This window comes from Metarhizium robertsii (assembly GCF_000187425.2).
Source record: "Metarhizium robertsii ARSEF 23 chromosome Unknown MAA_Scf_11, whole genome shotgun sequence".
In the NCBI taxonomy this organism is placed as follows: domain Eukaryota; kingdom Fungi; phylum Ascomycota; class Sordariomycetes; order Hypocreales; family Clavicipitaceae; genus Metarhizium; species Metarhizium robertsii.
Window position 1 is genome coordinate 548,734 of NW_011942151.1, and position 14,440 is coordinate 563,173.

Below are 14,440 nucleotides of genomic sequence, written 5' to 3' on the forward strand. Positions count from 1 at the left end.
GTTGAGTTGATCGCCACCCTGATTATGCTTCCGGGTATTGGGGATGATATTTGAGTCGTGGCTCCGCAGCATTTATACCCCTATTGTTCCTGTTTGTGCTGGAATATTGCCGTGCTGGGGTGTTTTCTGATTGTGTATGAAGCGAGTAAATGCGCAAAATATGCGATAATCGGAAGGTGGTTTATCCTGGAAACAATGCTGCCATTTGTTGGAGTATAACGAGGAAGGAACACGAATGTGTTGAAGGGGAAAGTGGCCGTTTCCAAGGCGTTATAGAGTGGTCATGTTCCTGGTTAAGCTCGGAAATACTTTGCATAAGAGCGCTCAGCGATTTTCTTATGAACCTTGTTATTATAAGCGAATCTCATGTACACCAAGTCATCTCGGGGTGTTGGTCTCGTTGCGTCAAATGTACACTTGGCCGATGGGCCCAAGAGCTATGATTTTGCTTTCATACCGATTTCTACTAGCACATGATATACTTTGTAGAAACTCTAACCAAGTCACTTCAACATGATCAAATCTTTCCCGTGGAGCTACGCTTGGAGAATGGTGGTTCAATCCCTTGATAAGGATATCTGAAAAGACCACCAGATGCCATGACGATATGATTTCATAAGCACTCTCAATGTACTAGTGTCTGGTCAAGATGGTTGTTAAACTTTCACAACACTACGGCCCAGGGGAAGGCAAATAAACTACAACACATGGCTGGAGAAATGTATCGCGTATCGTAGAAAAGGTACCCCTTAACCCATCAATCAACACTTCGCCCGTTCCTGGGTCGCCGTCTCTCTTGTAACGGCGCGACTTCTTGTCATGCTTAGCAATGTTGTGACATAAGCCGGACAACATATCGTATAAGCATACCGTAGCATGAGACGGCCGAGATAAGGCCAAGCACTACCCGAGTCCATGTCAAATGCCGCACGAAAGGGCCGAAAGAGACTCCACTACGGCAACTCCAGGCAATCGGGAAACCAGATGAAATCAAGGGTCCAAGGGTCCAACGCTCGTATCATGCCATCCCGGGGACCATAATTATCAACACTAAACCCGATGGATTCGGAGGTTGATTGAAACGCCGAAGACCCGAAATGCCAGCCACTCGGCTATTATCTCCTATCAGATCAACGGAAACTAATCGACAACCCGGTCGAATTGTGATGGTTGATATCACCACAGCATACAACCGGGTTCATCGAAAATCATGCCATGTTTAGCGACGCGCCTTCTAAAAAGAGACGAGACGTCATCTAATCCTGCTTCTTTCTCCACCAGGTTACCCCATCAAGTCATTGGTAAAGAATTGGGAGAACTGACGGACCCGAAACTCCAACCACGGTGAACCACGTGGTTATCGCTCGACCACTCTCAACGGCGCACTTGTTTCTTAAAGGTACACAAACTAGATGGCCCGCGTTGGCAACGCTCCTTAGCATGTCGCTGAAGTAAGCACTGGTTTAGCCTTTGGCGACACACCACCATCTTCGGATTTCTTGCGAGCACTACAAGATTGTTGATTTGCCTGTTAAGGGCTATCCGTGTTAGAAAGTCCGTTTCGAAAACGAAACAGATCGTTCAAGTATTACACAATTACGTTGCCGTTAAACGCAGGGCGGGGCATGTTATTATTGGAAAAATACCGTTAGGGACGCTTCAATTAAAGTATTGCTTGGCATTACTTTGACAATACCGTTGATTCTAACTATCCCTTCATGTAACTCATGTGATCGATCCCTTTATGCTCAGAGTATAAATAAAATTAATGACATTTACCATCACATACGACCATAGCCGCTAGATCATCAAATCACGATCCCGTCCGATCTCGTACGATAAACTAGCGAGCGCTAGATTAGTAGTTGGGTCGGTGACGACCAGCGAATACCTAGTGTTGTATGTTTTTTTTGATGTTTTTTGCGGCATCACCCACCCGCGGTCCTTTGGTGTAGCTTCACTCAAGCATTACTTTGCTCACGAGAAGAAAAAAGTTTTACTCTTTTCTCTCATTTATTCTAGGGATAATTATCTGCCAACATAATTTTTGTCCTCAAAACATCCAAGTTTAATTCAATATAATCCCGTCAGATTCTACAGCGAATCTGTAAAGTTCCCCTAGAAGAAGCGGCAATTGAATTAAACTTATCGAAGTGCATATCGAGCAAAAAAGTCACGGAACCCTCAGACCAAGACTAGGCTTTCCCAGATGTCCCTTCACCCGCTCCAGCCCAGGTTTCATCCCACGTCTCCGCCGCGCCATCCTCAGCAATCGCCGGCACAGCAAAGGCAGTGATGCGCGCCCAACTCGTCAAACTCATATTCCTCCAAGCGTGATTGACGGCCCTCTGCACGGCCATGTCCCCCGGCAGGAGCCGTCTGGTTTCTCCCGAGTCGAGAATCAACTCGACTTCGCCCTCAATGACAAAATTGTAATTCAGGCTAATGGTCCGATGCATGGGTGACGTGTATCCAGGTGGAAAGTCGACGAGTCTCGCGACACATCCGTTGGGAATGATGATGCCGGGCGGATTCTCAATCTGGTCTTGATAGGCGGCAATGTCGCGCTCGCCAGCAAAGTTGGGCGGCGTTTGGTTCGTTCCGTAGCAGAAAGCAATCCGCGAACCACCGTATGACAGCTCAGATGGCGGGCTCTCTGGGAGCGTCTTGGAGTATACGGCCTTGCCGTCACGATTGGTGGTGATGAAGCGCGAGGTTGGACGGAGAGGGGACTCTGTGGAGGGAGGCGAGTCTGCAGCTGGCATTTTCGAGTTCATCTCGTTAACTTTTCAATGTGGATTTCTCTACTGCTATTGTTTGGCAAACATGGTGAAAGTATGCCATGGGTTTTGTGCCTTTTTGTGTTTTTTTGTTTATATTGCTATGAGGGTGGTGAGAATAATCCGGATATGCCGTAGAAGTCTTCGGTCACTCGGGCCGATCAAATCCCTCGGAATTTCGGGAACATCTTATCAATCTGGAGGTTTGCATCCATGAACCCTGTACAGCGGGATGAGTGGAGATTGTTCAATTGAATGTTCTTAGCTACATCAACCCGAGATCATACTAATGCTATTTCCCATGCCCTTCCATGACAGTATAAGCTAGTGGGTTTTCCATTTACAAGGCTGCGCCAGCACTATTTCCATCCAGTGAAGCCTTCTCATTGTAATGCTGTGTCATGTCACAATTGATGTTCATCTATCCAAGTCATTAGCAGCAAAGAGACCAAAAAAGGGGCCGGGTTACCTACCAGCTTCATCTCTTCGAGAATCTCGGGCTCTGTTGCTGCTCGTCTTGCCTTGTTGAAGAATGGATCCGTCCATCGTATAGATTCCGGCTCATTCCATATGCGCCTAAGATTGGCAGAAGAGACAGGGTCGACTATATCCCGAAAGACTTGGCGTCGGGCCTCGTCATACTTGTCGAGTATGTCCATGTTTGCCTTGCCTTCATGGATCCCGTACAAGCATTCGGCCAGCGATCCAACATCCGATATTCCGCCCGTCAGGCCAAGTCCACCCCTACAATCGATTAGCGTCCCGGACTTTCACCAAAGGTCCATGATACCGACATTGGATTGCAAAGGTGGGCAGCGTCTCCCACGAGAAGCACTCTGCCGACTCTCATCTTCTCAACGCATCGCTGGTGAACCGTGAATGGGCTGAATCGGACGATTTCGTAGTCGTCGGGCTTTGGATGCCCCGGCAGGATCTTTTCAAACTTCTCGGGCAGACGGGCTCGGAGTTGTTCTGGAGACAAGCCGATTGGTTCACCATACACAACCCTCCACAGCTCCGTGTCTTCGGCTCTGGATATACAGCATACCATGGCCCAATACTGAGGGTCGACTACCCACTGGACATCGGACCAGTTGAAGTTTGCCATTTTATAGTGGACCTGCCGAGGTGCATTAGTTCCGGTGTCATGAACGACGGGACTGGGGTCTGGTGTTTGGTCTGACATTGGTGACTACGAGCTGCTTGTCCCAGGTGAATCCGGGGAAGTCGTCACCAAACAGCGACTTTCTGACGATACTCTTGGCCCCGTCACAGCCAATGACAAAATCCCCCTCGATGCGTTTGACTTCATCCCCCGACTTGACACGAACCCAGGCCGCATCATCCGACTGGCCGACGTCGATGACGGCGTGGGACATGTGGACAGATGCAGTCTCCTGCTGCAAGACGCGTTCAAGGAGCAGATTAGAAAGCAAATGGACTGGGTAAAGCAGAGGCTTGTCCGGACTTTGACCATCACCTTCTATGTGAACGAGAATCTCTCCGCCCAGTTTTCTCCACGACGTGGACGTTATATCCGAAGTAATGTTTCGGATTTCTTCCAAAACGCCGGCCCTGCGCAGAATTCTTCTGGTCATCAGCCATGCCGTCGATTCGAACCGTGATTTGGTCCAGGACCAGGGGGGGCGTAGTTACCGTGTGGCTGAGGGACCATATGCAAGTCCTCGAGGCCTTTGGTCCACCTCGGCTTCCGCCTCGACGACCTCGACGGTGATGCCTTTTTTGGCCAAAAGAAGAGCCAGGAGAAGCCCCGTCGGGCCGGCTCCAACCACAATAATCTTCTGAATCGGTGCCATTTCTCGTAAATGATGGGTTTGAACTGTATACCAGAGTATCTACTGTATAAGAAATGTACCAGACGGGCAAAACCCGAGTATTTATAAAGCGCCAAAATACAGCGGCCCGACCCGGCTGGTGGCTGAACAACTCGCCCGAGTAATGCCTCCCATTCTTCCCACAACTCCGAATGAAACGCTGATCCGCCACAAATGCCCACAAGGCATTAGGACCAAGAGGAGTTTGGACATGCGAGTTAGTATCGTCTTCAGCTGGTACGGGGCGGCCAAGAGCTACGAGGGTATATTAATAAGCGGCATCTGAGGAATAGTCGATCCCGAGCCCGTTATTCCTCCGTCTTTGTTGCATGACTCAGCGGCTCAACTTACTAGTTAGCCATCGTGACGAGGAAGATGAGTTCAGGCTTCACCGGCGGCCATGACGCGGAAAAGCCATGCCATGACGTCGGGAAAATCATCTCCGCTTCCAGCTGCAAGAGAAAACTCCGAAGATGCGACTGACGTTGCATTCTACGGTTCCAACGGTTCAGGCTGAATCCCCTCCTTTGGTGTTTCATTCATTCAGTCACCGTTTATCCCTTGACAAAGATTCCTCCATATGTCATGGTCGTCGGCGATATCGAGGGCTTTGGCTTCAGTTTGCCGGTGGCTTGCCGGCCACCGGAATTACATTATGAATGAACCGCAAAATGGTCTCATTCTTGCATACGGATTCAAATTCAATCAAGGACCAGTCCGCTGAGTAACTGACCCGTGACCATTTCCATAGTGATGTTCGTCCTAGACCACGAGGACAAATCAAAAACGTTCATCTCACAGCCGACAGCTGGATTTAATTTCCGCCAAGATATTCAGTACACCTAGCTTCTTTTCCTTGCAAGCAATCACCGTAAAAGCGAAAGAGGGACGGATAAAAATCCTCTCTTCATTCCGACATGCAGACTTGTCATACAGTCCAGCTCAAGATGCCATCAACTACACTATCGAAAGTTCTCACGAAAGCTACATAGTTTTCAATCCGATCCCGGGCCTTTGCTTCTTGGCCCAATCTCCACCCGTCTCTTTAGCACCACCTCGCTCTCGCCACCCTCAAGCCGCCTGATGAGATCTTCAGGATCGACATCCGTCCCCACGGGGTTCTCTGCAAAAGATGCACTCTTCATAAACGCATCCGTCTCGTGGTTGGTGTCGAAGTTGTCCGCCTGGAGCTCGATGACGTTGCCGTCCGGGTCTTTGTAATAGAGACTAATGGTTGGGCCGTGGTTGACGGACCAGAAGGGCAGCATGCCACCCTTTTGCCGGTGTCTATAGGACAGGAGCAAGTCGGAGAGGGTGCTGTATGCGTAGGCAAAGTGGTCCACGCCACAGCTTGCTTTTACTTTGGGGCTCAGGCCCGGATGCTGGACGAGAGCCAGGCGGTGGTGTTCGTCGTCATAGGTAATAAATGTAAGAGAGTCGTTTTCGTGAACAACACGCGCGCCGAGAAACTCGATATAAAAGGTCTTCATGCGCGTCATGTTGTTCGTTCGGAGGACGACATGGGCAAAGGCGGAAGGGGGTAGGACTTTGCCATCCCACTGGTTGAAGCTGTTGACCATGTTTACTGGATATTGGTTGCTATGAGAGTTATTCTTTGGCTTTTCGTTGGAGGTGAACGCACATCCGTCAAGACGACAGCAGTGGTATTTATATTGACCACGGTTGTGTGTCAGATGTCAAACGCGGAGGCGGATTTACATCCGAAGCATCACCGTCGAATCCCTTATTGTCTCAGCAATGATACAAAGCTTGGAGACTCGTCTCCCGGTTTTGTCCATGCCATCTTGATGTTTCACATGACAGACTGGCCTTCTTTATCCGAATACCACCTTGGACGCCGCATTGACATTGTTTAAGCCCATATGGGGAAGCCGGGGTTTTCTCCGGCCGATGACGACTGACTTATTCCCGATTCTGCGGGGTTACTCGGCAAACCGGTTCCCTCATCTGACGTTTCGTCTCCCCGCTGGGAAACCAAGCTAGATCAACACCCGAATCGGCTCTATCTACGGGGATGCCCTGTTCACAGCCATTTCGGATTGTGTGGAGCCCAAGCAACATGTCATGGATAGAAATATACGTGTTCGCGCAGTGTTGGGTTATGCCTTCACTACATTCATGCATGTTGTATAGTAATCGCATAAATCACAATGATGCCAGTGTTCCAACGCCTCGTGAGGTTCATTGCCTCGGATGGCCAGATCTATTACGGCGAGGCAGGAGACGACTGGCAGTCCGAATTGGTTGGTAGGACTGTCAAGGTATTCACGGGGCTTGACCCTTGGGCTCCGGACTTTGAACTGTCTGACCAACTCGCCACGATTCAACAAGTCCGTCGTCCTTCTCCCTTGCTGGACTACTTACTGTTGAGCGACTCTTCTAACTGTTACCAGGTAATTTGCCCATTGGACAAGGTGCCCAATGTGCTTGGAATAGGGCTCAACTACAGGCTTCATGTCAAGGAAGCGGGTGTAAGATGAAGCTGCTGCCGTCCATGTAGTAAAGAGCAACCTAATCGTTCGACTTTTAGTTTCCAATGCCTTCAGAGCCAGTGCTCTTCAGCAAAGCAGCGGGTAGGTTCCCAAGAGCCTACCAACATGTACACCTCACTAAAGTCTCCCAGATTCACTCGCCGGGCCCTACGAGGACGTGCCATGCCATCCAGTCGCAAAGGAAGTCGACTGGGAAGGCGAGCTATGCCTCGTGATGGGACGGGACGCCAAAAACATTCCAGAAGACCAAGATCCGCTGAGTTATGTTTTGGGCTACACTGTCGGCAATGACGTGTCGTCTCGGTATTGGCAACGGCCGGAGAGATGCGGCGGGCACTTTAATTACGCCAAGTCCTTTGACAAGTTCTCTCCCGTCGGTCCCGTCATAGCGTCCTTGCAGGCTGTGGGAAACCCGGAGGATCTGAGACTGCGCACCTGGGTCGGGAACGAGTTGATGCAGGATGGCAAGACGAATGACCTTATTTTCGACTTGCGGAGAATCGTTCGCCACTGTAGCAACGGTACAACGTTGAGAAGAGGGACTATAATAATGACGGGAACTCCAAGGTATGACGCATGATATCTGCTATGAATTGGGTCTTGATTCTAATCGTCGTAGCGGGATTGGGGCCACGATGACTCCTAGCAGGTTTCTCAAGGACCAAGATGTTGTGAAGATTGAAGTGGAACGCATTGGTACCATCAGAAATAAAATGGTTTTTCAATGAATCTAGTATATCGAAATATGTAGTATACTCGTTTGGATGCGTCTGTCTCGCAGGTCAATCTTCAGGCCCGCCAGTCATTGGTTGCCATCTAAACAGAGTACCAGAGTTTGCGAGGTACATCGAATAGACTGTGACAAGTAAGCATATTTCAGGATAGCTATGACTTTGTCTATAGATTTCAATGCCTATACTAGATAAATGGAAATACTAAATACAAGAAACTATTGGCCCTAGACACTGTGTATGGCAGATGTAGATGGATCTCTACTACCAAATTGAGACCATGGACTCGTTATAGCACTGCTAAGCCCAGCTGCATAAAGCGACACCTCATCTTCCTGTGTACTGCGTTGCATTGTGCTAGTGTTGTGTATCCAGCATATTTTGTTACGCACAAATGATGGGACCATGGGACTTTTATCGCGCCATGGCCAGTAGTTCATCGGAACCCGCAGTCTCCTTGAATGAGCAGTAGCCACGAATCTAGAAAAGCGGGGGAAATATCAGGGTACCGTCCTGCATCTCACATGAAGCTAATATAAAAAAGTATGGCTAGAAGGCATCGACGTTGTCTTGGGCCTTTAACACGGTTGACAAATTTCGCATCACTTGTCGACATCTCACAAGCACCAGTGGTCTCTGAAAGGAATAAAATCAGCAGAGCATCTGCCTCCATCTGGAAGCCAAAGGTGTCGGTCGACTCGAATACTCCAGACAACGGGGGCTACACTTTCAGGAGCCACCATCGTGCTCGTGCCGCCATGAGCTAGTTGCATAAACCCCAACAAAAGATACAAGCGAAGATGGGCTCAAACAGACATAAAATGTAATATACGATCAAGATGACTGAGTGTACTGTTAACCATTATATCCTACCAGGCTACTTTTCTCAACTTTGAGCTATATCAGCCAAGCCATATATAGCCATGTACGGCAAAGAGTGCCCACGCATCAATTTCCCACACATGTAACTCATAAGGAATGTTCCAAAATCCCAGTAGTGTCCAAGGTGCCCCAAGGGAAATACATGTCGCCGTTTGCCCATTCTCAAGAGATCATGGCTTCAGCCGCCCTCGTCACACCAACACTACCTGTAGGCAATTCGCACACCACTAAGAGCATTTGTATAGGTGACGTAGGTATTATCGTAAACCCCGACAATTTCAAACCCCTGAACAGTACCCGGGGGCTTGCAAGGCTGGGGAACAGAGAGCCCACCATATGTCGCCTCCCAGTCGGCCCAGGGCGTAGCCGACTTCTTCCAGCGGCCGAGGTGGTTATTGCGCTGGTTACCAGGAGGCCAGCCAGACGTCTTGCCGGGGGCGACGGAATTGCTCGAGAAAATGTCCAGCCTGCCGCTCCCGTCCCAGCGCGAGGTTGCGTCTGCGGCTTGGTCAAAGTTGAAGAACAGTTGGCACTGCTTGCCGTTGGTGCCCGCGGGGTATTTAAATGTCAAGAGGGTGGTCTTGTCTCGCCCTCCGTTGGTCGGGGACTTGAAAACCAGAGCGGTGGGCGAGGAGTCGCTGATGGCGCCGTTGCTAACATCGTAGATGTAGAGGTTGGACGGGGAAAAGACATTGGTCCAGCCGGGGGGGACTTGGGCCAAGGCCGAAGCCGCGAGGTAGATGACGGTGATTAGTATCTGGGTCATCATTCTGTCGTCGTGATGAACTGGCTGTTTTACACATGAGTGAATGGTAGGATGGAAGTAATATTTTGGAGCAAACACACTCACATGATAGAATATTGGTATAAATCTAAGTCTGAACAATCTACAAGGTAAATGAAGCTAGTATATTACTGATTTCGTCTCCCTCGTGGTCTAAAAATAAGGTCTGTAACGGCGCAGTGAAGCGCTGCCTTTACGCGGAGCCCTCTTCCAAATTTAGAGTCCTCATCCCCATTTGGCACAGCAAGCCCTGAATAATGGACCGCGACACCTCTGATGGCCTCCATTCGCCCATCACCTGCAAGCCTCGAGGCGGGGGAACTGGTGGCGTTGACATAGTATGGTGGCATGGCCAGGAAAGGCTTGCGACTGAGAAGCGGATTCGTGATACATTTAAAGATAATAATAGCCTATAAGCCTACGACCCGACAAGGTTTGGTGGCGGCGGCAATGTGATGGGTTGCAGGGCTGAATTGCCGGCAACAGTATCGACCATTTCCGAACTCATAATGTCTTGTGCTACTGGACTCTAGATTTGCTAATACCCGTGGTCTTTTGCCCGCTTATTGGAGTAGCGCCCAGCTTGCAATGGCAGTGATTGGAAACGTGGAACCTAACCTAACCTCGCCTCGATCTGGGCTGCTCTCATGGCCAAGCCAGGATATTCAGAGGCCTCCAGATATCTCGGCATTTCCCTAGCCACAGGGGGTCTGAACATGTGCTAGTTGTCAGCGTCATGACGAAAGGTGCTTCATTCTACCTGAGTAGTCCGGTCATGTTTCGTCAGTGACACAATTAACCAGCATGTAGGAATTCTCCAAGTTCTCAGTAAGGCATTTCACACCCATCATCGACGCTGTCCTTATAGTCTGCTGGATAGAGAAACAAGACTTGAGCTGTTATCAGTTCCTAAGGCCCCATGAGAACACAGGGGTATATAAATTGTCGCAAGTTGCGAGCCTTTAAACAGTGATGGCGTAGTTTAAAATGTCTAATAAATGTACTCGCATCTAGCTCATGCTGCAATGAAATGTCAAGCTACACGGCGAACAAAGCATCAATTCGACAAAGGTGGTGGGTGAGGAGCAACGGAGAATCTGCTTCACTCTGCATCTCTCTTTTCTTGGTTTGTCTTTTCTTTCTTGCGATGATGCTGCCGTCTCGTTTTGGTCAAAGACGGGTCAATGGACCATTTGATGTCGTTTCGAATGAAGCATGTGCTCACAAAGCCTTTCGGCCAGGCAGCAAAGCAAACAAACGCAGTGCCTGCAGAATGTCGTCTGGTCGCTTCAAAGCGCCAAGCGCAAAATGGCCCAAGAAAACGGCACTTGAGGCCGCAAACACGGCGCGTACCTGGACGTCCTTTGTTCTGATCAATTCCTCAGCATCGATTGATGGCCCGTCATGTGCAGCCGTGCCATCGACCCCGGACAAGACCTTTCAATGTTCGTACTGCAAACACGCTTGACACTCTGTAGCCCAAGCATGCCCGATTCTTTGCCGCTTTGAAGGCACCATGAGCTGCCTCAGACACATGGCAGGCTCACCGCCGGCCGGGGTGCGCGCTGTTCATCGACATTTTCACCAACATGAATGGCTTTCTGCGTGTTTTGTCAGGTCAGATGTGCTAGCATTTGCAGCATTCACGTACAATTTGGCCAAAGGCAATCCGACTTTGATTGTCCCTCGAAGCTGCGGGCCGTGTATCATCTGCCCAGACAACATTGACAGTCATTCTTTCCTGCTCAGGCTTTGTGTTTCTCAGAACTTCTATCCCGTTCGCAAGGCACCGACAACTGATAAAAGGTCCCAGTGCCGGAGAGGCGTCTGCGTGCACCTACTTTCACCATCAACGATCCACGAGTAGCGAGTTTCCCACAAACCTTCAAGTGTCAACAGTGTTTCCAGCGAGCGCCAACCACCAAGATTATATTGACAGCCAACATCCCTCCTTCCAAGCATCATGCCCAACGACATTTCATCAGATACCGCGACCGCATCCGGCTCGCAAGCAAAAGCCAAAACGCTCCAGTCTGAACCACCTTCCACCGCAACCACCGCCTCACAGCAGGCGACGAGTCATCCCACCAAGAACCTACGATGTATTGACAACGACGCGAAATTCATCCAAAGGCACGCCGAGCAGGGGACAACTCACCTCGTCGAGGAACTACAGTGTCTTGACAGCGACCCCGAATTCGCCGCACCCCATGGCGCTCAGGAGCCAGCAACTCCCACGAAGAAAAAAATTCGGTGCATCGACAACGACCCCAAATTCGTCCAAAGGCATGGCAAGCAGCCTTAATTCCAAGAGTTGCAACAACGGCACAAGAAACCAAGAGCGCATTTCTGCGTGCCCGAAATAAATACACAGAATCCAAATAGGTGCTGGCCCCTCGATATCGAGTTGGCCATGGGAACCACGACCACGCAGGGCGGCAAGGGCCAGAGCACAGCTGGATACCGGGCATGTTCTTATGCAGACGGCGACCTCATGGCCGGATTCTGCTTCTCCGCGACGCAACGGCCAGCCCAACAGCCGTCGTCACATGCGGTCCACATGCAAGCAAATAGGTTGCATTAAATGGAGTAGATGGAGAACGCGAGGGGTGCATCACAGCGTTTGGGAACATGTCATTGCATCATTTTTTTTTTTTTTTGGACGGGTCATGCTGGACACTTTCTTTTTCCTGGTATTTGTATTTCTTGCATAGTATCGACATGTCAATTCGAGCCAAAGCGTCACCAACAATCCCGCTCGCTGCGTAGTGTCCAAAAAGAGGAGAGCAAAGAGTCGCATGTCCACTGTAAGCGCTGATACCATAGCGTCATGAACCAGCTTGATGTATCGAGTATTGCCGTGGGCCAGATCCAAATAGTCCCTCGGTATCGTGAATAGGTCGTTGGGCGTCCGCGGCACACAGGGCCCGAGGCAAGAGCTTCCATTGAAGTCCGTTGAACTACCGCCCTCGTCTAGCAGAACCACATGCTCGGTTCACATCGTGACGGACCGCTCGGCGTCTGGGTCTGAGTCTATCCGACACTGTCAAGTTGCTTCTCGTCGCCCTTGTCCAATGCTAACCTCCCTCAACCTACTTGATCTCCTCTGGGAATGTAGCCGCAAGGGTATCCAATCTCCCCAAACGCTTCGACACATTTCAGGGCTACATCACCAACGGCAGCAAAACTTGTCAACGCGGCTCAGTCATTGTCGTTGACAATCTGAAACCCTCTCCGCCGTCCCGCCTGTCCATCCAAATTTGTAATACCTAGCCGACGCGTGCACAACTACCGATGGCAAAGTACCCACCAGCCAAAACCGGGTTTGCCCACCAACCCTCTTTAACAGCTCTCCACGACAGTCGTACTAGTTCGCGATAGTGCGGGATACGACGCCGCGCACTCTTTGACTCCGGATATCCGCTCCGGCCGTCATTCTCGGCCACGGCCGAACAACCCCACGAGCCGATAGGGAGGCGAGCCACGCCCAGATCGGGCCAAATGCACGGGTTAAAGCGAGACAATCTGGGCTCGGGGGCTTTGACACACGGGGATATGAGTATTGTCGTCCGGACTTGGCGTCACCACGGAACATGTATAAAGACCTGTGCGCGCTTTCGGGCAAAGCGACCGTGTACACCAAGTTTTTACATCAGAGCCAGTCAAGGCCCATCCCTCGTCTCAGAACACGGCTTGATCGTCCCCTCCCCGTAGCATCGCCCTCGTCGACACGCCTCACCAAGCATGGCCTACCGCGGCTACGATCCCGACAAGCACGTCCCGGATCTTGCGGGCAGGGTCATCCTCGTCACGGGCGGTACGTCCCACGCGCCGGCAACCTCCCACGCCGCGGGCGCCATCTAACCTCCCCAGGAACCGGCGGGCTCGGCAGGGAAGCCGTGCTCGAGCTCGCCAGGCACAACCCGGCCCGCATCTACTTCACCGGGCGCAGCCGCCGATGCGCCGAATCCCTCGTCGCCAAGTGCTCGACGCCCGAAACGCTGGGCTCGCCCAGTCGCATCACCTTTCTCGAGTGTGACCACGCCTCCCTCGACAGCATCCGCGCGGCCGCCGACACATTCACCGCCTCCTCGTCTCGTCTGGACATTTTCATCGCCAACGCGGGCATCATGGCGGTGGGGGCCGGGGTGACCAAGGACGGGTACGAGGTGCAATTTGGCACCAACCACGTCGGCAATGCCGCTCTGGCGCTGCGTCTGCTTCCCGTCATGGAGCGCACCGCCCAGCAGCCAGGCAGTGACGTGCGCTTCGTGGCGCTGACGTCGCTAGGGTACCGCGGCCATCCCGGCGCCGGCATCGAGTTCAACGGGCTTCGTGATGCGGACCAGTTCCCCGTTTTGGGGCCCTGGGTGCGCTACGGCCAGTCCAAGTTGGCCAACATCCTGTTTGCAAGGGAGCTCGGCAAGCGTTATCCCAAGATTAGCAGTGTCGCCGTACATCCGGGAGTTGTTGGGACTGATCTGGTCAACAACTTGACCTTTTGGAACCGGCTGATTGTGCGGGCTACCAACCCTCTGGGGTTGATGACGCCTCGCCAGGGGTGCTTTAATACGCTGTGGGCGGCGACGGGGAGTGACGTCGGCGACAAGATGCGAGGTGGTGCAGGCACGATTTGCAGCAAGAACAAGGTTGCATTCTTTGTGCCCGTCGGTGTTGCTGACGCGGGTGATGCCAAGTGTTGGGATGATGAGCTGATGGCCAAGCTGTGGGACTGGACTGTGAGCGAAGTCGGTGTCAAGGGGTGAAGCATGAGACCGTTGTAGTGCAATTCGTTTGCATGGTTTGGCGTCTAGGTACTATGTTCGTATTATTCATCTGCTGCCTTCCCGCATAGCTCTTCGATTTCCTCCTGGCCTAAAAGTAGTTGGTTAGTTTGCTAGCCCAGTGTTAGCAT

General features: G+C 51.2%; 7 protein-coding genes across 7 annotated transcripts; 3 read left to right on the forward strand and 4 right to left on the reverse strand.

Annotated features, from left to right (window-relative positions):
* Positions 1 to 2,195: 2,195 nt before the first annotated feature.
* MAA_06709 (cupin domain protein) lies at positions 2,196 to 2,765 on the reverse strand (the record flags this gene model as incomplete). The annotated part of the gene is made up of 1 exon (XM_007824707.1): positions 2,196 to 2,765. One exon carries the CDS (start codon positions 2,763 to 2,765, stop codon positions 2,196 to 2,198), a length of 570 nt encoding a protein of 189 aa, XP_007822898.1.
* A 355-nt stretch (positions 2,766 to 3,120) lies between these two features.
* Positions 3,121 to 4,597, reverse strand: MAA_06710 (Monooxygenase, FAD-binding protein; the record flags this gene model as incomplete). Its single annotated transcript, XM_007824708.1, has 5 exons — positions 3,121 to 3,201; positions 3,254 to 3,524; positions 3,575 to 3,900; positions 3,965 to 4,355; positions 4,437 to 4,597. The coding sequence occupies 5 exons, from the start codon at positions 4,595 to 4,597 to the stop codon at positions 3,121 to 3,123; spliced, it is 1,230 nt and encodes a 409-aa protein (XP_007822899.1).
* Positions 4,598 to 5,610: 1,013 nt separating this feature from the next.
* On the reverse strand, positions 5,611 to 6,195 carry MAA_06711 (glyoxalase bleomycin resistance protein dioxygenase; the record flags this gene model as incomplete). Its single annotated transcript, XM_007824709.1, has 1 exon — positions 5,611 to 6,195. The coding sequence occupies one exon, from the start codon at positions 6,193 to 6,195 to the stop codon at positions 5,611 to 5,613; it is 585 nt and encodes a 194-aa protein (XP_007822900.1).
* Positions 6,196 to 6,786: 591 nt separating this feature from the next.
* Positions 6,787 to 7,856, forward strand: MAA_06712 (Fumarylacetoacetase, protein; the record flags this gene model as incomplete). Its single annotated transcript, XM_007824710.2, has 5 exons — positions 6,787 to 6,966; positions 7,030 to 7,107; positions 7,167 to 7,209; positions 7,260 to 7,695; positions 7,748 to 7,856. The coding sequence occupies 5 exons, from the start codon at positions 6,787 to 6,789 to the stop codon at positions 7,854 to 7,856; spliced, it is 846 nt and encodes a 281-aa protein (XP_007822901.2).
* Positions 7,857 to 8,943: 1,087 nt separating this feature from the next.
* On the reverse strand, positions 8,944 to 9,510 carry MAA_06713 (IDI-3 protein; the record flags this gene model as incomplete). Its single annotated transcript, XM_007824711.1, has 1 exon — positions 8,944 to 9,510. One exon carries the CDS (start codon positions 9,508 to 9,510, stop codon positions 8,944 to 8,946), a length of 567 nt encoding a protein of 188 aa, XP_007822902.1.
* Positions 9,511 to 11,488: 1,978 nt separating this feature from the next.
* On the forward strand, positions 11,489 to 11,830 carry MAA_06714 (uncharacterized protein; the record flags this gene model as incomplete). Its single annotated transcript, XM_007824712.1, has 1 exon — positions 11,489 to 11,830. The coding sequence occupies one exon, from the start codon at positions 11,489 to 11,491 to the stop codon at positions 11,828 to 11,830; it is 342 nt and encodes a 113-aa protein (XP_007822903.1).
* A 1,439-nt stretch (positions 11,831 to 13,269) lies between these two features.
* MAA_06715 (short-chain dehydrogenase/reductase family Oxidoreductase) lies at positions 13,270 to 14,291 on the forward strand (the record flags this gene model as incomplete). Its single annotated transcript, XM_007824713.1, has 2 exons — positions 13,270 to 13,342; positions 13,399 to 14,291. The coding sequence occupies 2 exons, from the start codon at positions 13,270 to 13,272 to the stop codon at positions 14,289 to 14,291; spliced, it is 966 nt and encodes a 321-aa protein (XP_007822904.1).
* Between the last annotated feature and the right edge of the window lie 149 nt (positions 14,292 to 14,440).